General features: G+C 44.3%; 1 protein-coding gene across 1 annotated transcript; it reads left to right on the top strand.

Moving 5' to 3' along the window:
• Positions 1–1,630: 1,630 nt before the first annotated feature.
• Positions 1,631–26,361, top strand: LOC144698504 (uncharacterized). The gene is made up of 4 exons (XM_078570442.1): positions 1,631–1,880; positions 2,133–2,812; positions 19,846–20,417; positions 26,070–26,361. The coding sequence occupies exons 1-4, from the start codon at positions 1,709–1,711 to the stop codon at positions 26,359–26,361; spliced, it is 1,716 nt and encodes a 571-aa protein (XP_078426568.1). The 5' UTR covers positions 1,631–1,708.
• The last annotated feature ends 627 nt before the right edge of the window (positions 26,362–26,988 follow it).

Genomic DNA, 26,988 nt, shown 5'->3' with positions numbered 1-26,988 from the left:
AACACAGACAGACCAATTAGGAGCCGGTTTGAATTAGGGTGGGTGTTGAATGGGGGTCTTTTTTGTTGCATCAGTTTATAGCTGGAGTGGAATTGGAGGAGAAGCTGCTGGGGTTAACCCCGAGGACTTTGCAACCCAGTCGGGCCCAGCAATTTCCAGTGTGAGGCTGTTAAAGGAGTTAGATCCTGGGGGAGAACAGAGTGACAAACGTCCATTCAATTTAAGAGTGTTGTTTTAGTAACAACTATTTCCACGGTGCCTTTTTTTCCGAGATTTTTTGTTAACTCGATTCTTGGTATTTGGTGTCACTAACAAGAGCAGCAGATATTGTCAATCCCCAGTTGTCTGTTGGTCAGGTGTTGGTGGGCCTTCTTCCTGAATCGCTGCAGTCTCTGTGGTGAAGGTGTTCCAACAATGCTGTTTGGTAAGGAGTTACAGGATTTTCACTCAGCGATGATAAATGTCCAAATCAACAACAACAAGTTGCATTTATGTAGCACACTGATTAGAATAGAACGTTCCAAAGTATTTCACAGGAATATTATACCGGAATATTTAACACTGAAGCACATGAGGAGATATTGGGGCACATGATCAACAGCTTGGTCAAAGAGGCAAGTTTTAAGGAGAGTCTTAAAGGATGAGAAAGAGAGGCCTAAATAGGGAATTCTAGAGCTTATAGCCTGAGCAGCTGAAGACACGGTCACCAATGGTGAGTCAATTAAAACCAGGGATGCTCAATCGGCCTGAATGAAATGAGTCCAGATATCTGGGAGGGATGTAGATTGGAGGATATGATAGAGATAGTAAGGGGCGTAGTCACTGAAGGATTTCAAAACAAGGATAAGAATTTGAACATTGAGGCGCAGCTTAACGAGGAGCCTATGTAGCTCAATGAGAACAGGGGCGTTGGATGAACGAGACAAAGTGCGAGTAAAGACACGGGAAGTGGAGTTTTAAATGACTCCATTGTTTCTGTGGCAGGCTAGGAAGATTCCAGTTTAGAGGTAGCAAAGGAATGGATGCGTTTCAGCAGCAGCTGAGCTGAGGCAGGAATGAAATTTGGCAAAATGACTGATGTGGAAATGGACGGCCTTAGTGGTATGTAGTCAGAAGCTCAGTTTGGGGTGAAATATGACACCAAGATTGTGAACAGTCTGGTTCGGCCTCAGAGTTGTCAGAAAGGCGTTGAAGGTTGGGGAGTGGAGTTTGTAGCGAGGAATGAAAACAATGGCTTCAGTCTTCCCAAAATTTAAATGGAGGAAGTTTCTGTCCATCTAGTAATGGATGTCAGACAAATCAGGGTGGAGTGTGACTTGGAGGTGATGGTGTTCACATTCACCTGCTACCCTGGTCCTTATGGAGGTTGGAGGATAAGGGATTGGGAAATGCTGCCAAAGTTCTGGTAGAGTTGTGTAGGCCCAGACTGGCAGGCAGGTTCCCTTCCCTGAAGGACATTAGTGAACCAGTTGGGTTTTTAGGATAATCCAGCAAATTTCATGGTCACTTTTTCCTAATGCCAGTCCCACACGTTGAGCTCAATTTCACACCCAGCCTTTGTGTTTTTGTGAGTTCTCCCTCACTCACCTTTGTTTGCTTTGTACTATTTTCACAGGGTTTGCAGTCCAGAATCACATACCCGACATCACATCAGGATCTGACGGTGTTGTCCAATTTATCGTAACCCAAATACCATTGGATTTTGAATATGGTGATTAAGAGCCCTGTTCACAGTGGGGAGAAACCACACGCATGTTCTGTGCGTGGGCGAGGCTTCAGCCAGTCATCTGACCTATTGAAACACAGTCACAATGGAGAGAATCCATGGAAATGTGGGGACTGTGGGAAGGGATTCAATGACCCATCCCAGCTGGAAATCCATCAGTGTACAAGCACTGGAGAGAGGCCATTCATATGTTCAGTGTGTGGAAAGGGATTTTCTGATTCATCCAACCGACTGAAACACCAGCGAGTTCACACTAGGGAGAGGCCGTTCACCTGCTCCGAGTGTGGGAAGGGATTCACTCAGTCATTCCACCTGCTGAGACACCAGCAAGTTCACACTAGGGAGAGACTGTTTACCTGTTCTGTGTGTAAGAAGGGATTTGCTGATTCATCCTCCCTAATGAAACATAAGCGAGTTCACACTGGGGAAAGACCATTTACCTGCACTGTGTGTAAAAAGGGATTTGCTGATTCATCCAACCGACTGAAACACCAGCGAGTTCACACTGGGGAGAGACCATTTACTTGTTCTGATTGTGGGAAGGGATTCATTGATTCATGCACCCTGCTGAGACACCAACGAGTTCATACTGGGGAGAGACCATTTACCTGTTCTGATTGTGGGAAGGGATTCACTGATTCATGCACCCTGCTGAGACACCAGAGAGTTCATACTGGGGAAAGACCATTTACCTGTTCTGATTGTGGGAAGGGATTCACTGATTCATCCAGCCTGCTGAGACACCAGAGAGTTCACACTGGAGAGAGACCATTTACCTGCTCCACATGTGGAAAGGGATTTGCTGATCCATCCAACCTCCTGGAACACCAGCGAGTTCACACTGGGGAAAGACCATTCACCTGCTCCAAGTGTGGGAAGGGATTCACTCGGTCATTCCATCTTTCATTTCATCAGCGAGTTCACACTGGGGAGAGACCGTTCACCTGCTCCAAGTGTGGGAAGGGATTCACTCGGTCATTCCATCTACTGAGACACCAGAGATTTCACACTGGGGAGAGGCCATTTACCTGCTCAGAGTGTGGGAAGGGATTCATACAGTTATCCAATATGCTGAGACACCAGTGGGTTCACAAGTAACTGCTGTGGTTGGATTTCGTTCCCAATGATATTCTTGTCTGAAGCATATTCATAAGAGTGTGTTTCTGCTGAGGTTAATAAACTCCAGCCCAGTTACAGATTCTGTATAAAATTGGAATAAATCAGCTTTGCGATAAACAGTGTGTTGAGTCGTTTTGAAATCTCTAGCACAAGTTAGTTCCTTTTGAAGGGCTCTCCCTCTGCCCTGTCTCCTCCATCCTCAGCCCCAACAACAATTGTGAGGAGCTCATGGAGCTTCTTTGTCACTAAGATTGAGACAATCCGATCAGCTGCCTCTGCTGCTTCCCTCCCTTCCACTAACCCACCGGGACAAACTGTCTCTAAATTTCCCCCAATGTCTGAGCCGTGAACACATCTTTTTCCAGTTTCTCTCCCATCTCCTCTCATGCCCTCTGTGTGCACCACCTGCTCCATCGACCCTATTCCCACTAAACTACTGACCATCCAACTTCCCCATGTTTACCGTCATTGTCAATGGTTCTCTCTTTTCAGATACTGTTCTGCTCTCCTTTAAACCTTCCATCATTATAACATCCTTAAATAAAAACAAGCCCTTCACTCTTCTATCTTTGCATGCTGCTGCCCCATCTCCAGCCTCTCTTTCCTTTCAAAAATCCTTAAACATTTTGTAATCTCCCAAAACTGTGTCCATTTTTCTGAGAACTCTCTGTTTGAATCCCTCCAATCAGGTTTCTGCCCTGCCTCTGTTCAAAAACAGTTCTTATCAAAGCCACAAGTGAGATCCTATGTGGCTGCGACACAGGTATACTTTCTCTTCTGGTCCTTCCCGACGTGTCTCACCTTCTTGGAGAGGAGACAGCCAGACCTGTGAGGAACACCTCCGATCGGGCAGCGGGCTGAGTTTGAAAATAAACCCAAGGGCGACATCGCAGGAAAACTTGGTTGGTGAGACGTTGCTGTTAGGGAGTGTGTTTAAATAGCTAAAAACTAGAAAAAAAAAGCATAACATTTATAAAGAGGTAGCTGCCTGGATTTCAGTAAGGAACACCAACAATAGGGAAGTAACGTTAAATCAAGTCAAAGTGAAATAGAGTCATAAAGTAAACCAAAGTAAGGTAAAGTTAGGAGAAGTGTCGCAAAGTGAAGTTACTGTTAATTTATTCTTACTAATCCTCCTTACTTTAAGTGTAAAATTAGAAGGAAGTAAAATGGGTAACAGGAAGTAGTACTGAGGCTACAAGGCAGGAGAAACAAAGCAGGGCATTGAGTCTGCTTCGAATGCAGAATTATGTTAAAAAGACAAAATTAAAGGTGCTCTCCCTGACTGCACACAGCATTCGCAATCGATGATCAAAAGGCACAAATAGTAAGATACTATCGGGGTAAGATATTATTGCCATTATGGAAACATGGCTGCATGGTGACACAAACTGGGAACTGAATATTCATGGTTACTGAAAGTTTAGTAAAGGAAGAAAAGGAGGTGGAGTTGTGCTCATAATAAGGGATGAGATCAGTGCATTAGTAAAGGGGATCTCAGTTTGGAAGAACAATGTGGAATCTGGGTGGAGCTAAGAATTAGCAAAAGACAGCAGACATTTGTTGGAGTTATTCATAGCCTACCAAATAGTAAGGGTAATGGTAATGTATTAAACAAAAGATAATAGAAGCATGTAGCATAGGCTATACATTGATCATGGATGACTTCAATCTACATGTATACTGGGTAAACCAATTGAGCACTGATGCTGTGGAAGATTAATTTCTGGAGTATGTTGGGAATGGTTTTCTAGAGCAGTATGTTGAGGAGCTGACTCGAGGACAGGCTATTTTAGATCTAGCATTATGTAATGTAAAAGGACTAATTAATAATCTTGTTGTAAAAGAACCTTGAGGGGCGAGTGAACACAATATTATAGTATTTTATATTATGTTTGAAAATGAGGTAGTTCACTCTGAAGCAAGGGTGTTAAAGTTGAATAAAGGAAATTATGAAGGCGTGTGGGAGAAATTGGCTGAGATAGAATGTGAAAATACATTAAAATGTACAGAGGCAATGGGTAGTCTTCAAAGAATTATTACATAGCTTACAGCACATACACCTTCGATCAAGGTGCAGAAGCCCCAAAATGTCAGTCAACCGTGGCTGACAAAGGAAGTTAAGGATGGTATAAGATTTAAAGATAAGGCTCATAAAGTTGTCAGAAGTGGTAGTAAACCTGAGGATTGGGAGGCTTTTAGAACACAACAAAAGAAGACCAGGAAACTGGTAAAGAAAGAGAGAATAGCATATGAATGCAATCTAGAGAAAAGACAAAAACAGACTCTAAAAGCTGCATTAGGCAAATGTGGGTCTATTGCATGCAGAGTCGTGGAAGTAGAGAAATGGCAGAGAAGCTAAATGATAATTCTGAGTCTGCCTTCACCGGGGAAGATATAAGAAATCTCCCAGGTTTAGAGATCCAAGGGAGTAGGGAGAATAAGGAATTGAAGGAAATTAATATCAGTAATGGGATTGAAAGTTGGTAAGTCACTGGGACCTGACATATTAATTAGCAAAATAAACCCACATGGGATAGGAGGCAATACACTGACATGGATTAAGGATTGGCGAACAGGCAGAAAACAGAGAGTAGGAATAAATGGGTAATTCTCGTGTTGGTATGCTGTGATTAGTGGGGTACCACAAGGATCAGTACTTGGGTCCCAGTTGATCACAATATATATTAACGATATGGATGTGGGGACCAAATGTAATCCTTCCAAGTTCGCAAATGATACAAAGCGAGGTGGGAATGTGTTGTGAGGTAGATGTAAAGCAGCTATGGGAGGATTTGACTTAGTGAGTGGGCAAGAACATGGCAGATGGAATATATTGTGGAAAAATGGCAGAAGGAACTAACGTTCAGAGTATTTCCTAAATGATAAGAGATGAGAAAATGTAGATGTACAAAGGGACCTGGGTGTCCTTGTCCATAAGTCGCTGAAGGCTAACATGCAGATGCAGCAAGCTATTCGGAAGGCTAGTGCAATGTTAGCTTTTGCCACAAGAGGATTTGAGTACAGGAGGAGTGAAGTCTTGCTTCAATTGTTTAGAATCTTGTTTAGACCGCACCTGGAGTAGTGTGTGCAGTTTTGGTCACCTTGCCTCAGAAGGATATTATTGCCATAGAGGGAGTGCAATGTAAGTTCACAGGGTTGTTCCGGGGATGGTGGGACTGTCTTATGAAGAGAGATTGGGCAAATTCACCCACCTTAATCAGTACATATTTCACCACATCTCCACCTCCTTTTAGATCTGAAGAAGGGTTTTACGGACTCGAAACATTGTCTCTGTCTCTCTCTCTGCAGATGCTTTCAGACCTGCTGTGTTTTTCCGGCATTTTTTGTTTTCGTTCCCCTGTTCCTATGTCTGCGGTGGATCCCCCTCTCCCAGGCCTGGGCTTCCATGTGATGTTCTGAATGATGACAGTATTAACCTTCTCCCTAACCTGTCCTAACCCTTTTGCCCGTTCATTTATTGAAACCAGTGATTCTACTTGTTCTAATGGTGACTTTCCCTGCTTGGCCAGTCATTCCTTGAAGTGAGCCCTTGAATTGTTTGTACGTTGTTTTATCCTGTTCCCACATTTCAGTAACAAATGTTGAAATGTCTGCTCCACACCCACAGGGTTTCATCTGTTTAAAGTCACAAACAGAAAGGTCCAGTTTTCTCCTGGAGTTTGAGACAAATCAGCTTTCAGAATGATGCAGAGTTTCAGCCAATGAGGGAGAACCGAGATCAGCCCCGCCCCCCCATTCAGTCTGATTGGCTGGAGGAGCAGCTGCTCCCATTCGGTCATCCAGCCCCGCCCACTCCTCCGTCACTGCTGGAAAAACTCAGCAGATCTGACATCATCTGTGGAATGAAAAAAAAACAATTAATGTTTCGAGTCCGTATGACTCACTGTTTTGTTCTCTCTCCACAGATGCTGTTAGACCTACTGAGTTTTTCCAGGATTTTCTGCTTTTGTTTCAGAATTCCAACATCCGCAGTATTTTGCTTTTACTTTAAAGTTGTGAAATCACCTGAGCCAAATGAGATGCACCCAAGGATACTGGGAGAACTGGATTAACAGAAATTTCCTCCATTTAAATATTGAGAAGACGAAAGCCATTGTCTTCAGTCCTCGCTACAAACTCCACTCCATAGTCACTGGCTCCATCCCTCTACCTTGCTGGGAGTCAGAGCAGAGCAGACCTGCAGGAGACAGTGGGGAGCTGAGGAGCACCTATAAATACAGATGGGGGACTTGACTGAGGAACGTCTATAAACACAGACGGGGGATTTGAGTGAGGAGCGTCTATAAATACAGACGGGGTATTTGAGTGAGGAACGTCTATAAATACAGACGGGGGATTTGAGTGAGGAACGCCTATAAATACAGACAAAAGATTTGAGTGAGGAACGCCTATAAATACAGACAAAGGATTTGAGTGAGGAACGTCAATAAATACAGACGGGGGATTTGAGTGAGGAATGTCTATAAGTACAGACGGGGGATTTGAGTGAGGAATGTCTATAAACACAGACGGGGGATTTGATTGAGGAACGTCTATAAACACAGACGGGGGATTAGAGTGAGGAACGTCTATAAACACAGACGGCGGATTTGACTGAGGAACGTCTATAAATACAAAAAGGGGATTTGAGTGAGGAACGCCTGTAAATACAGACGGGGTATTTGAGTGAGGAACGGGCTGTTTCACTGTTGCAGCTGCTGTGAGGCAGCAGGAGTGGGGGGGAATGAGGCAACTGTGATGTCACAGGAAGCTGGTACGTTGATTGGTCGGTAGTGTTGAGTCTAAGGGACAGTGTGTGAGAAAACAGCTTAGGACAGGCAAGTTCAGGTAGATCTTTAAATAAAAAGAACTAAAACTTCACAATCATAAACCAAAATTTGAAAACTTAAAATTCAAATAAAACAACAAAGATTTTAAACAAGTAATAAAATAGAGTTACTTAAACAAACATCTAATACATATCCCTTGTAGTTAAGAAGCATATAATCTTTAGTTGTCAGTGGTACTAGCATTCAGTAAACACAGTAAATTGTAGCATACATAGGAAGAAAGTAATTAAAGTAAATTAACTAATTAATATAAGTTAGAATGGAAGGGAAAAATACCTGGATACTTTGTTCCGGAAGACAGTCACACCTCTTAGAAGAGGGTCATCTGTTTGATCAGCAGTGAGGGACAGGAGGATGTGACTGTCAGTGAGGCAGGTAATGGGACTGAGCAGGCAGGAGCGGAGGAGTCTCAGACTTTGCAAGTGTCAAACAGGTTTGAGGTGCTCACAACCTGTGTGGATGAAAGCGAAATGTGCAAGGTGGATGAGCTGGCTGGCCATGACACTGTGGTACAGGAAGCCATTCACGCAGGGGGAGCAAAAAGGAATGTAGTGGTACTAAGGGATACTATAGTGAGGGCATTGACACTGTTTTCTGCAGCAAAAAGTGAGAGTCCAGACGGCTGTGTTGCCTGCCCAGTGCCAGGGTTCAGGACATCTGCTCGGGGCTTGAGAGGGACTTGCAATGGGAGGGGGAGAATCCAGTTGTTGTAGTCCATGTACGTACCAATGACATGGGTAGAACTAGGAAAGAGGTTCTGTAAAGTCAGTATAAGGAGCTAGGTACCAAATTATGTAGCAGAACCTCAAAAGTAATAATCTCTGGATTATTACCTGAGCCACGTGCAAATTGGCATCGCGCAAATTAGATTAACAAGACCAATGCGTGGCTCAAAGATTGGTGTGGGAGAACTGGGTTCCAGTTTGTGGGGCACTGGTATCAGTGCTGGGGGCAGTGGGGGCTGAACCGCACTGGGATGAGTGTCCACGCAAATCGCATAGCTAGGGAAGTAGAGAAGGCTTTAAACTAAACAAGAGCGGTGAGGGATCAAGCTTGGGTAGAGGTGATTCAAGGTGTAGAGTCAAGACAGGAGAGCAAAATAGTAATATGAGAAATGAGGTCAGAGAAAGGCAGGAAAGGACTGAGAGAAAAAACCTAAGAATAAATCAACAGTCAAGACTAGATGTTACAACGGTAACAAAAAGACAAGACTGAAGGCTCTCTATCTGAATGCACGTAGCATTCAAAACAAAGTAAATGAATTGATGACCCACACAGAAGTAAATAAATATGATCTGATAGTAATTATGGAGACGTGGCTGCAGGACAACTAAGATTGGGTCCTTAATATTGAGGGGTACGTGGCATTCAAGGAGAATAGGAAGCTAGGTAAAGGTGGAGGGGTGGCATTGTTAATCAAAGAGGGCACTGGTGCAATAGTTAGAGATGACCTTGGATCAGGAGATCAGGATGTAGAATTGGTTTGGGTGCAGATGAGGAATAGTAGGGGAAAAATAGTCATTAGTGGGAGTTATTGACGGGCCCCTAACAGCAGCCATAGTGTAGAACAAAGTATTCAAGAGAAAATATTGTGTGCTTGTGATAAAGGGACAGCAATAATCATGGGTGATTTCAATCTACACATTAACTGGAAAAATCAAATTGGCACTAATAGCCTGCATGAGGAGTTCTTAGAATACTTTTAAGATAGTTTCTTAGAGCAGCATGTTCAGGAGCCAATCAGAGAGCAGGTCATATTTGACTTGGTATTGTGTAATGTAACAGGATTAATTAATGACCTCAGAGTAAGGGCACTGCTAGGTAGCAGCGAGCACAATATGGTTGAATCTTACATCCAGTTTGAAAGGGAGGAGAGTGGGTCAAAGACTAATATCTTAAACTAAAATAAGGGCAACTATTTGGGGATGAAAGCTGAGCTAGCTGAAGTGAACTGGGAAACTAGCCGAGAGGATAGATGAATAGATAAGCAGTGGCAGACATTTAAGTGGATATTTCAAAGTATTCAGAATGAGTACATTCCTACCATAAAGAAAAATTATAAGGGGAGGACCCATCATCTGTGGCGAACTAAAGAAGTTAAGGAAAGCATCAAGCTTAAGGAAAAAGCATACAACTCCGCAAAGATGAGCGGCAGGACAGATGATTGGACAGAATTTAAAGAACAGTAGAAAATGGCTAAAAGGTTAATCAGGAGAAAGAAATTAGAGTGTGAGAGGAAGTTTGCTAGAAATGTAAAAATGGATTGCAAATGTTTTTACGGGTGCTTAAAAAGGAAAAGAGAGAGAAAAGTGAGTGTTGGTCCTCTAGAGTTAATAGTAGATAAGGAAATAGTGGAAGAAATTAACAATATTTTGCTTCTGTGTTCAATATAGACAATACAAAACACACTCCAGTAATAGCTGCAAATCAGGAGCTGACAGGAGAAAGGAACTTCGTGAAATTGAAATCACTGGGGAAATGGTACTGAGCAAATTGATGGAGCTGCAGGCTGGCAAGTCTCTGGGACCCAATGAACTACATCCTAGGATCTTAAAAGAGGTGGCTAATGAGGTAGTTGGTAATTGAGGTAATTGGCTGGTGTTAATTTTCCAAAATTCACTCGATTCTGGAAAGGTTCCATCAGATTGGAAAGTAGCAAATTTATCCCCTCTATTCAAGAAGGGAGGGAGGCAGAAAACAGGAAACTATAGGCCAGTTAGCTTGACGTCTGTCTTGGGGAAGTTATCAGAATCAATCATTAAGGAGGTTATAGCTGTGCACTTGGAAGAGCTCAAGGCAATTGGGAAGAGTCAGCATGGTTTTGTGAAAGGAAAACCATGTTTAACCAATTGATTGGAGTTTTTTTGAAGGAGTAACATGCGCAATGGATAAAGGGGAGCCTGTAGACGTACTGGACTTGGATTTCCAGAAGGCGTTTGAGAAGGTGCCACATCAAAGATAATTATGGAAAATAAAAGCGCATGGTGTAGGAGGTAACTTATTAGCATGGATAGGAGTTTGGCTGGCTGGCAGATAGTATGTGTAAATGGGTCTTTTTCTGATTGGCAGGATGTGACGAGTGGAGTCCCACAGGGGTCTGTGCTGGGGCCTCAACTTTTTATGATTCACGTCAATGACTTATTTGAGGGGAGTGAAGACATGGTTGCTAAATTGGCAGATGGCACAAAGGTAGGTAGAAAAGTATGTTGTGAAGAGGACATGAGGAGGTTGCAGATGAATGTAGATAGGTTGAATGAGTGGCCAAAGATCTAGCAAATGGAGTGAAATGTGGGAAAATGTGAAGTTAGTCACCTTGGCAGGAAAAACAAAAAAGCAGAGTATTACTTAAATGGAGAATGACTGCTTAATTCTGAGGTGCGGAGGAACCTAAGTGTTCGAGTAAATGAGTCACAAAAAGTTTGTCTGCAGGTACAGCAAGTAATTAATAAGGCTAATGGAATGCTATCCCTTGTTAGGAGAGGGGTTGAACATAAAAGTAAGGATGTTATGCTTCAGTTATACAGGACTGCACCTTGAATACTGTGTGCAGTTTTGGTCTCCTTATTTAAGAAAGGATATAAATGCATTGGAGGCGGTTCAAAGGATGTTCACTAGATTGATACCTGGAATGAGTGGGCTGTCTTATGAGGAAAGGTTGGACAGACTGGGCTTGTTTCCACTGGAGTTTAGAAGAGGGAGGAGTGATTTGATTGAAGTATACAAGATCCTGAATGGCCTTGACAAGGTGGACGTGGAAAGGACGTTTGCTCTTGTGGGTGAGTCCAGAACTAGGGGGCACCGTTTCAAAATTAGGGGGTTGCCCTTTTAGGACAGAGATGAGGATTTTTTTTTTCTCTCAGAGGGATGTGCGAATAGGAACTCTCTGCCTTAGAAGGCGGTGGAGGCGCGATCATTGAATATTTTTAAGACACAGGTAGATAGATTCTTGTTAGGCAAGGGAATCATAGGTTATCGAGGTTAGATGGGAATGTGGAAATTCAAAGACAAGAAGATCAGCCATGATCTTATTGAATGGCACAGCAAACTTGAGGGACCAAATGGTCTGCTCCCGTTCCTATTCCATATGTTCTTATGGTCTCTCTCCAGTGTGAATTTGCTGGTGTATTCGCAAGTGGGATGACTGAGTGAAACCCTTCCCACACTCGGAACAGGTGGACGACCTCTCTCCAGTGTGTAGCTGCTGGTGTCTCAGCAGGCTGGATAACTGGGCAAATCCCTTCCCACATTTGGAGCAGGTGAACTGTCTCTCTCCACTGTGAACTCGCCTGTGTATCAGCAGGTCAGATGACTGAGTGAATCCCTTCCCACACTCGGAGAAGGTGAATGGCCTCTCTCCAGTGTGTAGCTGCTGGTGTCTCAGCAGGCTGGATAACTGGGTGAATCCCTTCTCACATTCGGAGGAGGTGAACGGTCTTTCCCCACTGTGAACCCGCCGGTGTCTAAGCAGGTCAGATGACTGAGTGAATCCCTTCCAACACTCAGAGCAGACGAACGGTCTCTCCCCATTGTGAATTCGCTGGTGTGTTCGCTGGTTGGTTGAGTAAGTGAATCCCTTTCCATACTCAGAGCAGGTGAATGGCGTCTTCCCACTGTGAACTCGCTGGTGTCTCAGCAGCTCAGATGACTGAGTGAATCCCTTCCCACACTCGAAGCAGGCGAATGGTCGCTCCCCAGTGTGACTGTGTCGATGGATTTCCAGCTGGGATGGGTAATTGAAACCTTTCCCACAGTCCTTACATTTCCACGGTTTCTCCATGGTTCAAGTGTCCCTGTGTCTCTCCAGGTTTGATGATCAGTTGAATCCTTGTCCACACATAGAACACGTGTACAATTTCCCCCTGCTGTGAATGGTGTGATGTTATTTCAGGCTGTGTAACTGGTTAAAGCTCTTTCCACAGTCAGTTCACTGGAACACTCTCACTCGGGTGTGTGTGTGTCACGGTGCTTTTCCAGTCACACTGATGTTTGAAATCTTTTCCCACAGAAAGAACAAACGTTTCTCCTTTCACATTCAAAAACGATAATATTCAGGTACAGATGAATCGAGTGACTCTGTCAGATCTTGATGTGATGTTTGGTTTGAGTTCCCCCTCTGTAAATCCTCCCCTTCCGATACCCTGTAAAAGGAGTTTACAAAAGTCATCACTGTAAGAACAGGATAGAAAGTCAGAGCAGACAATTCTCGTTTCTATGGAACATTATTTCCTGTCTTCTTCTCCCAAAGCTGCAAATCCCTGTCCCACACACTCTCCCTCCTCCCTGTGCTGAAGCCAAACAGAGTTTTGGATAATTCTTCCTGTATCTTTTTAACAAATTTGTCCAGCTGAAGATAACAATATGTTTGATCATTCACTTCAGTCATTACTCATGACAAAACATTAATCTGAAACCCCCTGACAGACCATACAGAATAGCAGACGTTAACCTTGTGTCCAAAACTTACTGTGTGGAGATTTAATGAGTGATTGTGAAGGTGGTTTCTCCAAACCTCCCAGGATTTCCTTCCTTTCATCTCTCCCTCTCTAACTAAGTTAAACCTGGGATCAGTCTCATGGTCTATTCTGGTTGCTGCTTCTCTTCCTGATGACTAATTAACTCCAATTAAACACCGAGAAGACTGAAGACACTGTTTTCACTCCCTGCTCCAATCTCCATTCGCTAGATACCAAATCCATCCTTCTCCCTGGGAACAGTCTGAGATTAAACTCGGTGTTACATTTGATCTTGAGATCAGATTCTGACCTCATATCTGTGCCACCACTAAAATCGCCTGTTTCCACCTCTGTAACACTACCCGCCCTCACCCTGTCTCAGTGCATCTGCTGCTGAAACCCTCATCACTGCCGTTGTTACCTCCAGACTTGAACGACTATCCCAACACACTCCTGGCTGGTCTCCCACATTCTACTTTCCGTAAACGTGAAGCCATCCAAAAGTCTGCTGTCCATGTCTTCACTCGTAGCAAGTCCTGTTCCTCTGTCACCCATTTGCTTCCTGACCTGTCTTGGATCCCGGTCAGCAGCAACTTGATTTTAAAATTCTCATCCTTGTTTTCAAATCCCTCCATGGCCTCGCCCTTCCTTATCTCTGTAATCTCCTCTAGTCCCACAACCCTCTGAGATATCTGCACTGCTCGAATTCTGGAATCTTGTACATTCTCCATTTTAATCGCTCCAGCATTAATGACCTTGCCTTAAGTTCCCTCATTCCCAAACTCTGAAATTCTCGACCTGCACCACTCCGTCTGTCGACCACATTTTGCCCCTTTAAGACACTTGAGTATTGCTAAAAAAAGAGACATTCTGTCAAAACCTTTTATCTTGTACTCATCAGGACAGACGCAAGAACATCAAATTTTAAAGATTGTAAGTCGGGCTCATAATGTGGCTCACTTATGCTTGCTAGAAGCTACATATATTCATACACAGGGAACTGTCCACTGCAGACAGAAGGGGCATGTCCAGGGATGGGGCCGTTTGTTGAATTAAACAAAGGCATGGAGGATGATAGCTCTTTGGTGCATTCTCCATGGTAATGCCTTGACCAATCAGAGCTGACTGGCCAGCCAGTCAACACCCTTTCCTTGTGCAGCATAAATTGTTGTTCGGTGAGTAATTTGTTTGTTTTGCATCTGTTCGGATGGGTTCAACATGAAATATCAGCAATATGTCTCCCTTTTTCAGCAATACTTAAATTCCGTACTGCTGAGTGACTGTGGGTTTATAATCCTATTGCTGCTGATCTAAAACTCCTGGTGAACACACATTTTATGAATGTCTCCCTCGGGCTGTTGCTCATTGTCCCCGTGAGGCTGGCGGCCGCGCATGCGCCCTGTAGCACATTGGCCAATCAAGATGGCGGCCGCGCATGCGCCAATCTCCACATTGCCCCTATAAAGATGGCGGCCGTTAACTCGGGCTTTTCTCTCGCAACGCCGAGCAAACCCGGGGATGGTGGCTTCTTATTGAGGGATTGGGGCCGGTGCCGTGAGTTTATGAAGCTTCCAAATTCATCCGGCAGCCCTATCTCTGTTCACGCGTTTATTTTCGGTTCTGGATCTGCATTCGCTCTTTGCAAAACCCGCATTTTAAATCCGCTCACGGGCGCAACTGGTCCTCCAGCCAATCGGCGTGAGAGGGGCGGAGCCTGCTGGGAGTGGAGCATGCGCAGTGTGGGCGGGGGACTGGGATGAAGGCGGTGGAATTTTTTTTCAAATAATTGATATAGATTTTTCTTTTCCCACCTATTTCCATTATTTTTAAATGTATTTCCATCCATTGTTTTATCTCTACCTTTTAGCCTATTTCAATCCCTTCCCCCCACCCCCACTAGGTCTATCTGTACCTTGCTCGTCCTGCTTTCTACCCTTAATTAGCACATTCCTTAGATAATATCACCACCTTCATCACCTCTTTGTTCCTTTGTCCGTGACATCTTTTGGTTATCTCCACCTATCACTGGCCCTCTATCCAGCTCTACTTGTCCCACCCCCTACCCCCCACCTTAAACCAGCTTATATTTCACCTCTCTTCTATTTTTACTTGGTTCTGTTGAAGATTCATATGGACTCGAGACGTTAACTGTGTTCCTCTCAGCAGATGCTGTCAGACCTGCTGAGTTTTTCCAGGTATTTTTGTTTTTGTTGCGGTGGAATTTAAAGTCCAGCGGGTGAGAAAGGGCCGAGTGCAGGAGAGGAATGGAGCCGGAGGGTGGACTGGGAGGGTTCACAAACACCCGGTGTAGGACTCCAAACCCCGATTAGAAACTCCCAGAGCCCAGTTTACACCGAGTGTTTGGAAACTCCTTTTACAGGGGGTTAGAAGGGGAGGATTTACACACAGGAAACTCAAACCAAGAGAAATGTTTGTCTCTTTGGACTGACCTGCTGAAACACATTGAATTCACCCTGGCTAGAGGCTGTTCAGTTGCTCACAGTGTGGTAAGAGGTCTAGGCCATCATCCGAACTGCTGGGACACCAGCACATTCTCACTGACAAGAGACCTTGTGAGAAAAGGTGTGGGGAAATTTGCTAGTGCTGTCGGTGGGCTCTTAAACTAATTTGGCATGAGGGTGGGATACTGAGTGGAGGTATAGTAGGGGGTGATGTACATACAAGAATATAAGAAAAAACAAGTCAGTCTGGAAGGCAAGGTGTACATAGTCAAGTTAAGGCACAAGGCAACATGGCAAGGCTGGATGACATTTCTTTTAATGTAAGGAGTGTTGTGAGGAAGGCAGATGAGTTGCAGATGCTGATTAACACATGGGGATATGATATCATTGCTATCACAGCGACATGGCTGAGGGAGGGGCAGGACTGGCAGCTCAATATTCCGCGATTTAGAATCTTCAGGCGAGACAGGAGGTTGTAAAAGAGATGGTGGTGTCACAATATTGATCAAGGAGTCAATTACTGTAGTATGGAGGGATGGTATCTTGGAAGGTTCCTTAAATCAGGCCATATAGGTAGAACTTAAAAATAAAAAGGGGGCAATCACATTGTTGGGAGCATACTATAGACCCCCAAACAGTCAGGGAGAGATAGAAGGGCAGATATGTAGGGAAATCTCAGAAGTGTCAAAATAATAGGGTAATAATAGACGGGGATTTCAACTTCCCCAATATTAACTGGGATAAACAAAGTGTGAAAGACTTTGAGGGGGCTGAATTCTTCAAATGTATCCAGGAGAGATTTTTAAGCCAGCACATAGAAAGTCCGACAAGAGAGGTGCTGGAACTTCTTTTACAGAACAATGCTGGGCAAGTTGTAGAAGTGTCAGTGGGGGAGCAGTTCTGTGATAATGACCATAACTCAGTAAGATTTAAGTAGTTATGGAAAAGGACGAAGATGGATCGAAAATAAGGGTTTTGAATTGGGGGAAAGCCAATTTCAACATGATAAGACAGGACCTGGCCAAAGTGGACTGGGAGCAGCTACTTGTAGGAAAATCAACATCAGAGCAGTGGGAGTCATTCAAAAAGGAAATAGAGTGCAGGGCCAACATTTTCCCACAAAGGTCCAACAAGTCCAGAGAAACCGGGATGTTGAGGAATTGACAGGTTTAGATAAGGGGGGGGTAAAAGGGAAGTTTATGGTCCATACCGAGGGCTCAAAACAGCAGGAGCCCTTGATGGGTAGAGAAAGTGCAGGGGGTTACTTAAAAAAGAAATTAGGAAGGTGAAGAGGGGCCATGAAAAAGACAGCTGGGTGAAATAAGTTAAAATCCAAAGGCATTTTATAAGTATATTCAGGGCAAGAGGATCAGCAGGGAAAGATTAGGGGCCATCAGGGACCAAAATGGCAATCTGTGTGAGGAGCTGGAAGATGTAGATGAGGTTTTAAATGCGTGCTTTGCATCTGTATTAACTATACAGAAGGACGATGTAGATATCAGGGAGGGGGACTGTGATACACTTGAACAAATGAGTATTGAGTGGGAGGAGGTATTAGCGGTTTTATTGGGCCTTAAAAGTGTATTAATCCCCAGGCCCAGATGAGATGTATCCCAGGTGCTGTGGGAGGCAAGGGAGGAGATTGCATGGGCCCTGACATTAATTTTCAAATCCTCTCTGGCCACAGGAGCGGTGCCAGAGGACTGGAGGACAGCTAATGTGGTACCGTTATTAAAGAAGAATGGTAGGGATAAACCAGGGAGCTAATAGGCCAGTGATTCTAACATCAGTGGTAGGGAAACATTCTGAGGGACAGAATTAATCCCCACGTGGAGAGGCAAGAATTAATCAAGGATAGTCAGCAAGGCTTTGTCAGTGAGAGCTCATGTCTAACAAATTTGATTGAATTTTTCGAGGAGGTGACGAGGTGTGTAGATGAGGGTAGTTCAATTGATGTAGTCCACATGGAATTCTCTAAGGCTTTTGACAAGGTCTGGCATGGGAGACAGGTCCAGAAGGTAAGAGCCCATGTGATCCAGGGCAATTTGGCAAATTGGATCCAGAATTAGCTCAGTGTCAGGAGGCAGAGGGTGATGGTCAAAGGTTGTTTTTGTGACTGGAAGCCTGTGTCCAGTGGCGTACTGCAGGGTTCGGTGCTGGGTCCCTTGTTTTTAGTGGACATTAATGATGTAGACATGAATGTAGGAGGTATGATCAGTAAGTTCACAGGTAACACAGAAAAATCACTAGTGTGGTAAATAGCGAGGAGGAAACCCTTAGACAACCGGACGATATAGACGGGCTGGTCAGATGGGCAGAAGTGGAAAATGGAATTTAATCCAAAAAAGTGTGAGGTGATGCATTTTTGGAGGACTAACTAGACAAGGGAGTACATGATGAATGGTAGGACCTGAGGAAGTACAGACCCTTGGTGTGCATGTCCATAGATCCTTGAACATAAGAACTAGGAGCAGGAGTGGGCAATTCAGCCCCTCGAACCTGCCCCACCATTCATTAAGATCATGGCTGATCTCATTTTGGCCTCAACTCCAATTTCCCTCCCTCTCCCCATAACCTTTCAACCCATTACTAATTAAGTTCGTGTGGTCAAGGTGCACGCACAATGCTGTGAGGTAAGGAGCTACAGGTTATTCACCCAGCGATGAGGAAGGGACATTAATATATCTCCAAATCAACAACAACAATTTGTGTTTATATCGCACATTTATTGTTATATAGTTTACCAAGACATTTCACAGAAATGTTAGAAACCATGGAGATACTCAGGCAGGTGGCCAATAATTTGGTCAAAGTGGTCGGTCTGAAGGAATATCTTAAAGGATGCAAATGAGATAGAGAAGCAGAGAGGTTTAGGGAGGGAATTCTAGAGTCTTGGAAACTGACAGAATGGCAACCAGTGATGGAATTATTAAAATCAGTAATTCTCGAATTCAAGAAGAGCAGATATCTCGGGAGGATTGTGAGGCTGGAGGAGGTTACAGAGATAGGAATGATCACAACAATGGAGGAAAACAAGGATGAGAATGTGAAAATTTAGGTGCTGCTTAAATGAGTGCCTTCAAATCATTTGTGTAGTTTGTGAATGGCTGTGGGCCAAGTACTGATCCTTGCAGGATCCCACAAATAACAGCCTGTCATCCTGATAATGAGACATTTATTCCGACTCTGTTTTATGTCTGTTCACCAATTCTCAATCTATAACAGGATATTACCCCAATCCCATGTACTTGAATTATGTTTATTGACATCCTGTGCTTTGTTTAGTAACCTTCTCTCTGTCTCTCCCACTCCTCTCTCTCTTACTCTCTCTGTCACATTGAATTCTCCAGCCAGCGAGTTGTGGATGCTCCATCTTTGAATATATTTCAGGCTGAGGTGGAGAGATTTTTGGGGTCTCGGGGAGTCGAGGGATATGGGGAGTGGGCAGGAAAGTGGAGTTGAAGCCCAAGGTCAGCCACAATCGTATTGAATGGTGGAGCAGGCTCGATGGGGTGTTAGGTCTTCTCTTGTTCCTATTTCGTATGTTCTTATAGAGGCCAGAGTCTAGTGTCGGCCCAGACCGGGTGGTAGGTTCCCTCCCCTGATGGTCATTAATGAACCAGTTGGGTTTTTATGACAATCCAGCAGTTTTCGTGGTCACTTTTTCCCAGTGCCGGCCCCAAAAATTCCCAGATTCATTCAGCTCAATTTCACAACCTGCCTTTGTGTTTTTGTGGGTTCTCTCTCACTCCCCTTTTTCTGTTTTAAATCAATTCCACAGGGTATTAGAAGGGGAGGATTTGCAGTCGGGAAACTGAAACCAAACATCACATCAGGATCTGATGGAGTCGCCTAATTTATCTTAAACTGAGTATCTTCAGATTTTGAACATGGAAGGAAAAAGCACCGTTCACAGTGGGGAGACACCGTACACGTATTCTGTGTGTGGACGAGGCTTCAGCCGATCATATGACCTGACGGAGCATAAATGCAGTCACAATGGAGAGAAACCATGGAAATGTGGGGACTGTGGGAAGAGATTCAAATCCCCATCGGAACTGGGAACGCATTGGTGCACTCACACTGGGGAGAGACCATTCACTTGCTCTGAGCGTGGGAAGGGATTCACTCAATTAGCCAACCTCATGAGACACCAGCGAGTTAACACAGATGAGAGACCTTTTAAATGCCCACAGTGTGAGAACTGCTTCAAAAGTTCTGTGGAACTAAAGTCCCATCAACATGTTCACGCTGATGAGAGACCGTTCAGGTGTTCTCACTGTGGGACTGGGTTCAGACGATCATTTCAACTCATCACGCACCAGAGAGTTCACACTGGAGAGAGGCCATTTACCTGCTCCGAATGTGGGAAGGGATTCACTCAGTCATCCAACCTGCTGCTGCACCAGAGAGTTCACACTGGAGAGAGGCCATTTACCTGCTCCGAATGTGGGAAGGGATTCAGTCAGTCATCCCACCGGCTAAGACACCAGAGAATTCACACTGGAGAGAGGCCATTTACCTGCTTCGAATGTGGGAAGGGATTCACTCAGTCGTCCAACCTGCTGCTGCACCAGAGAGTTCACACTGGAGAGAGGCCATTTACCTGCTCCGAATGTGGGAAGGGATTCACTCAGTCATCCAACCTGCTGCTGCACCAGAGAGTTCACACTGGAGAGAGGCCATTTACCTGCCCCGAATGTGGGAAGGGATTCAGTCAGTCATCCGGCCTGCGGAGACACCAGAGAGTTCACACTGGAGAGAGGCCATTTACCTGCTCCGAATGTGGGAAGGGATTCAGTCAGTCATCCCACCAGCTAAGACACCAGAGAATTCACAAGTAACTGTCGTGATGGGATTTTGCTCTTAATAACATTCAGGACTGAAGTATGTTGATAATAGTGTGTTTCTGTAGACACTAATAAACTCCAGCCCACTTAGATAAAAGTCAAATAAATCAGCATTGTGTTAAACACAATGTGTTGAACCTTTTTACTATTTTTAACACGTTCGTTCCTTTTTGATGATAAACTCTAGCCCAGTTACATATTATGTATAAAATTGGAATAAATTAGCTTTGCGATGAACAGTTGAGTATTTTTTATATTTCTAGCACAAGTTAGTTCCTTTTTAAAGGCCTCTCCCTCTCCCCTGTCTCCTCCATCCTCACCTCCAGCAACAAGTGTGAGGAGCTCATGGAGCTTCTTTGTCACTAAGATTGAGACAATCTGATCAGCTGCCTCTGCTGCTTCCCTCCCTTTCACTAGCCCACCGGGATAAACTATCTCTAAAGATCCCCCTTGTCCGAGCCTGAACTCGTGATTAAATGACAAAGGGGATGATGGTGCAAGGCAGCATTGGGTGATAATGAGACAAGGAAATAAACTAATGGGACAAGTGGAGAAACAACACAGGTTCAGAGGAGGGATAAATGGTAAAAGAAGAACCATTACCAGCACCTCCTGTCAGAAAAAATGGGAGCAGTGGTTATGATCTGAAATTATCAAAATGAATGTTGAGTCCAGAAGGATGTAAAGTGTCCAATGAAAGATGGGCTGCTGTTCCTCGAGCTTCCATTGAGCTTCATTGGAACAGTGCAGGAGGTCGAGGTCAAAGTGGGAGTGGGTGGAGATTAAACTGGTAAATGACCAGGAGCTCAGGGTCATACTTGGAGACTGAAAGGTGATGTTCCACAAAGCAGTTACCCAATTGGGATTTAATCTCCTCAATGTAGAGAAAACCGTACTGTGGTCAGTGAATAGACAATACTGAATAGCAAGAAGTACCAGTAAATCACTGTGCCCCTTGGAAAGTGTTTTGGGCCCTGGAATGTGGGAAGGGAGGAGGTGGACGGGTGCTGCTGCATCTGCTGTGCTTGAATGGAAATGATTCACACTGATGTTCATAAGAACACAAGAAATAGGAGCAGGGTTGGACTAAAAGGCCCCTTGAGCCTGCTCCACCATTAAATGTTCTTCCAGCTCAACTCCATTTTCCCATCCTATCACCATATCCCTTAGTGCCCAAATATTTATGGATTTCCATCTTGAACATATCAAGATGGAGAACAACAGACTCAGTGCAACTATTAATCTGGGAAATGCACAAACAAGGTGCATGTGAATTACAAATTCACCTCTTCACTGCTTGGTAATCATGTTAAATGAGCTTTACACTGGCCCCATGCTGAAATCTAGTCATTCTCTGACAGGTATTCTTAATGGTATAATTAGCAAATTTAGAATGAAAAATACCCTCCGCTTCACTGTAAGGCTGAGAGACAGCTTTGTAATTGATTCATAATGTCACAGACCGGCTCATTAGATCTGCTCATTTCATCTAATCTTATTTTCAGCTAATGGGAGAATGGCTGAAACAGGGGATGGTGAATAACAGCTCGAAACCACAGTCCCCTCTCCCACTGCCATAATGATCCTTACAACATACAGGAATTTGGGACAATGTGACTTTGATGCTCAGATTATCTCTGCCTCCATATTATAGGAAGGAGCGAAGCACTGGGGATGGTGCAAAAAAGATTTACTGGAATGATGCCAGAATTGGAAAATATTTCAAATTCACAAAGATTTAACAGATTGAAAAGTTTTTCTCTGGAAAAGAAAGTGAGGGATGACTTGACTAAGGCCTTCAAGATAATGAAAGTGGTTAAGAGGGTAGACAAGTGGAAGAGTTTTCCACTTGTAGATGGTTGTGAATAAATATACGTTAGTCATCAATAAACCTAATGCACAATTCATATGCAACTTCTTCAATCAGTGATAAAAGCAGAAAATCATGGAAATACTCAGCACATCCAGGAGAATCTGTGAATTGAGAAATAGAGTTAAGTTTTCAAGTCTGCTCACTGATGGAAAGTCACAGCCCTGAAATTTAAATACATCTTTCACTCTCCACAGACACTGCCAGATCTGCTGAAAATTCCAATATTTTGTTTTTTTATTTCAGATTTACAGCACCACCTTTCTCTAACTGTGGTTGAGAATGTAGAGCACATTCGTAGAAGGGTTTGAGATCCCAGTGTGAGCTGAACCTCATGTTGCAAAATCACACCATGAAATCACACCAGCTGAATGTGGAAATGGATTAATGTCGTTATTCCATTTTCTGACACAGCAGCACAGTCACACCTATGGGAGACCATTCAGATACTTCCTGTGTGCAAAAGGGTTACTCACTGCCCACCTGCTAACACTCCAATTTTAAAAGGTCAAAGGATTGGATCCACAATTGCTACATTCCAACTGACAAGACAGAGTTTCAGTCGTCAGAATATGGGGAGAAAAATCACTTGTCTGGGCCGCTGCTGAGACTCCAGTGAGTTCACATCTAACTGTCAGGGTTTGATCTGTTGTTAATTACACCCAGGACAGAACTATGGTGGAGAGGCCGTGCACTATGGTTGCCATATCAATATTAATAATTTTATATATTGGCCCAATGGCGCAAATCATCATCGGATCATTGAACATAATTATCTTTACAGAAAAGGCCTTTCAATGGCGGTACCTTTACCCAGGATTCAGTGGGGGGCAGAATGTGCTCTATCCTCACGACAGGCGGTCCTCGCGCAGGCGCAGTAGCTGGCAGTGACTGGTACATGCGCATTGCGATCTCTGACTGGAGCATGCGCAGTCCCATCTGGAGCTGGTGGAAGACGCTGAGAAATGGCGAACACAGGCGAGTAAAAGGAGTCGGTGAGTGGGGAGAGATGGAGGCGGCGGAGTGGGCGGGGAGGCTTCATGAAGACCCTGCAAAGGTCTGAAATCTTGAATAAGAAGCTACCGGTCCTGCGGTTACACCGAACGGAGAGGGGACAACACTGATCCGCGTCTCCTCTCGGAGACAGGCCCGAGTTAACAACCGCCATCGTCACAGGGGCAATGTGCATCAGGGCGCATGCGCGGCCATCCTGGTCCAGGTAGCAGGAGGAGAGAATGTTGCGCATTTCTATCCTGGACTGACAGGGATGGATTTTGGAAACTCCTTTCACAGGGGGTTAGAAGGGGAGGATTTACACACAGCAAACTCAAACCAGGAGAAATGTTTGTTTCTTCTCAATTTCTGTCCTGGACTGGCGGCTAGTGTTTTTGTAAATTTCTTTTACTGGATCTTAGAAGTTAAGGACAGATGGGAAACTCAAATCAAACATCAATTCAGATCTGGCAGAGTCACTCGATTCGTGAGGACCTGAATATCATCGGCCTTTAAATCTGGAAGGTAAACAGTTGGCCTGTCTGTCTGTGGGCAAAGATTACTTGTAGGAGAAAGAATAATTAACTCGGGAAAGCCAACTTCAATAGGGTGAGAATGGATCTGACGCAGTAAAGTGGAATCAAAGGTTGGCAGGAGAAACTGTAATTGAGGAATGGGCTGCCTCAAAGAGGAAATAGATCAGACATAGTAATGACTTATTCTTACAAATGAGGAAGGTATGGCTAACTTATCCACAGCTCACTAAATAAGAGAAGAGATTAAGATGAAGATGAATAAGTCTGCTAACAGAGATATCAGGTGGCTAATACAACCGAGAGACAGGATAAAGAAAGAATATTCAGGGAGAAATTGGAAAAAGAAAGTAAGAGAAGCAAAGAGAGAGTATGAGAAGAGACTGGCAGCTAACATGGAAGGAAATCAAAACGCTTTCTCTGGCTGATACCTAGTAACAGGCCGGTAAAAGGAGACAGGGGCTGGTTAGGGATTTAAAAAAAAGGTGATTTACCCATTGGCACAGGGGGCATGGATGAGGTATAAATGAATATTTGGCATCTGTCTTTACCAAAGAAGATGATGCTGCACAGGTCATGGTTAAAGAGGAGGTAGTTCAAACACTTATGGTGTTTAATATTGATAACGAGAAGGTATTATATAGGCTGATAAAGTTGACAAGACACCAGGATTGGATGAGATGTATCCAAGGATACTGAGGGAATTCAGAGTGGAAATTGTGGAGGCACTGACCATATTATTCCAATCTTCTTCAGACCCAGGACAGGAGAATTGCAAATCATACGCCTTTGTTCAAAAAGGGTGTAATGATCAGCCCAGCAACTACCAGACCAGTCAGTTTAGCCTTGGGAGTGATACTTCTGGACAAAATTAATAGTCACTTAAGAATATGTGGGCTAATTCAGGAAAGCCAGCACACGTTTATTAATGGAAAATCATGTTAAACGAACTTGCTTAAGGTTTTTCAAGAGTTAACAGTGTGGTTGATGAGGGTAATTCTGTTAATGTGGTGTACATGGTCTTCCAAATGGCATTAGGTAAAATGCCACATAACAGACTTGTGAGCAAAGTTATAGCTCACAGAACAAAATGGGCAGCAGCAACATGGGTACAAAATTAACTGATAGACAGGAAACAGAGAGTAATGATTTTTCAGAATGGAGGAAGGTTGAAAGTGGATTTCCCCAGGAGTCAGTGTTAGGACTCCTGCTCCTATGACCTAGACTTAGTGTTCAGGCACAGTTTTGAAATTTATGGGCACAGACTGTGTAGAAGGTCCTTTCTCTGGTGGACCTTAGTGAACCAGTTGAGTTTTTGTGACAATCCAGCATCTTTCGTGATCACTTTTTCCTCGTGCCGGCCCCACAAATTCCCAGATTCATTCAGCTCAGTTTCACAACCTGCCTTTGTGTTTTTGTGGGTTCTCCCTCACTCCCTTTTTCCGTTTTAAATCAATGCCACAGGGTATTAGAAGGAGAGGATTTGCAGTCAGGAAACTGAAACCAAACATCACATCAGGATCTGGTGGAGTTGCACAGTTTATCGTAGCCTGTATATCATCGGATTTTGAACATGGAAGGAAAAAGCACCGTTCACAGTGGGGAGAAACTGTACACGTGTTGTGTGTGTGGACGAGGCTTCAGCCAATCATCTAATCTGGCAGGACATAAATGCAGTCGTGGAAGTGTGGGGACTGGGGGAAGGGATTCAATTGAATGGAAAGACATCGGTGCAGTCAAACAGCAGAGAGACCGTTCATCTGCTCCGAGTGTGGGAAGGGATTCACTCGTTCATCCTACCTACTGAAACACCAGCGAGTTCACACTGATGAGAGACCTTTTAAATGCCCAGACTGCGGGAAGTACTTCAAAAGCTCCTGGGAACTGATGTCCCATCAATGTGTTCACACTGATGAGAGACTGTTCAGCTGCTCTTACTGTGGGGCAGGGTTCAGGCGATCATCTCATCTGACTGTGCACCAATGAATTCATACTGGGGAGAAGCCATTTATCTGTTCCAAGTGTGGGAAGGGATTCACTCAGTCATCCAACCTGCTGAGACACCAGCATGGTCACACTGGAGAGAGGCATTTCACCTGTTCAGAATGTGGGAAGGGATTCACTGATTCACCCCATCTGTTGACTCACCAGCGAGTTCACAGTGAGGAGAGACCTTTTCAATGTCCAGACTGCAGGAAGTGCTATAAAAGTTCCAGGGACCTGGTGTCCCATCAACGTGTTCACACTGATGAGAGACCGTTCAGGTGCTCTCACTGTGGGACTGGGTTGAGGCGATCAGCTAATCTTATTTCACACCAGCGAGTTCACACTGGGGAGAGGCCTTTCACCTGCTCCGTGTGTGGGAAGGGATTTACTCAGTCATCCAACCTCCTGAAACACCAGCGAGTTCACACTGGGGAGCGACCATTCACCTGCTTTGAGTGTGGGAAAGGATTCACTCAGTCATCCAACCTCCTGACACACCAGCAGGTTCACGAGTAACTACAGTGATTGAGTTTTGCAACTGAACCATGTTTCACTGGGGTCTGTTTCTGCTGATGTTAGTAAACTCCAGTCCAGTTATAGGTGTTAATGTTCTGGATAAAAATAAAATCATTAAGCTTTCTATTAAATAGATGATGTTGAATCTTTTTACTATCCCTAAGACATTAGTTCCTTTTGAAGGACTCTCCCTCTCCCCTGTCTCCTCCATCCTCACCTCCAACATCAAGTGTGAGGAGATCATGGAGCTTCTTTGTCACTAAGATTGAGGCAATCCGATCAGCTGCCTCTGCTGCTTTCTTCCCTTCCACTAGCCCATCGGAACAAACTTTCTCTAAAGATCCCCCATGCCCGAGCTCTGAACCCACATCTTTCTCCAGTTTCTCTCCCATCTCTCCTTCCTGCCCTCTCAGAGCTCACTTTGCCCATGAGACCCACCTCCTGCTCCATCAACCCTATTCCCGCTAAACTGCTGATCACCCAATTTCCCCATGTTCACTGATATTGCTAATGGCCCTCTTTCTTCAGGTACTGTCCCTGTCACCTTCAAATCTGCCATCATCACCTGTCCTCAATAAAACCAACACTTGATCCCACTATCCTATTAAACTCCTGCTCCAGCTCCAA

Source organism: Cetorhinus maximus, chromosome 23 (genome assembly GCF_964194155.1).
Source record: "Cetorhinus maximus chromosome 23, sCetMax3.hap1.1, whole genome shotgun sequence".
Taxonomy (NCBI): Eukaryota; Metazoa; Chordata; class Chondrichthyes; order Lamniformes; family Cetorhinidae; genus Cetorhinus; species Cetorhinus maximus.
The sequence above is the reverse complement of the archived record's forward strand: the minus strand, read 5'-3'. Positions and strand labels throughout refer to the sequence as shown.

Coding starts and splice junctions, on each gene's coding strand:
- LOC144698504 (XM_078570442.1), top strand. CDS start 1,709: ATGGTGATTAAGAGCCCTGTTCACAGTGGGGAGAAACCACACGCATGT. Junction 2,813..19,845: donor ATATGCTGAGACACCAGTGG/GTTCACAAGTAA, acceptor GTGGAACTAAAG/TCCCATCAACATGTTCACGC. Junction 20,418..26,069: donor TGTGGGAAGGGATTCAGTCA/GTCATCCCACCA, acceptor GTGCTATAAAAG/TTCCAGGGACCTGGTGTCCC.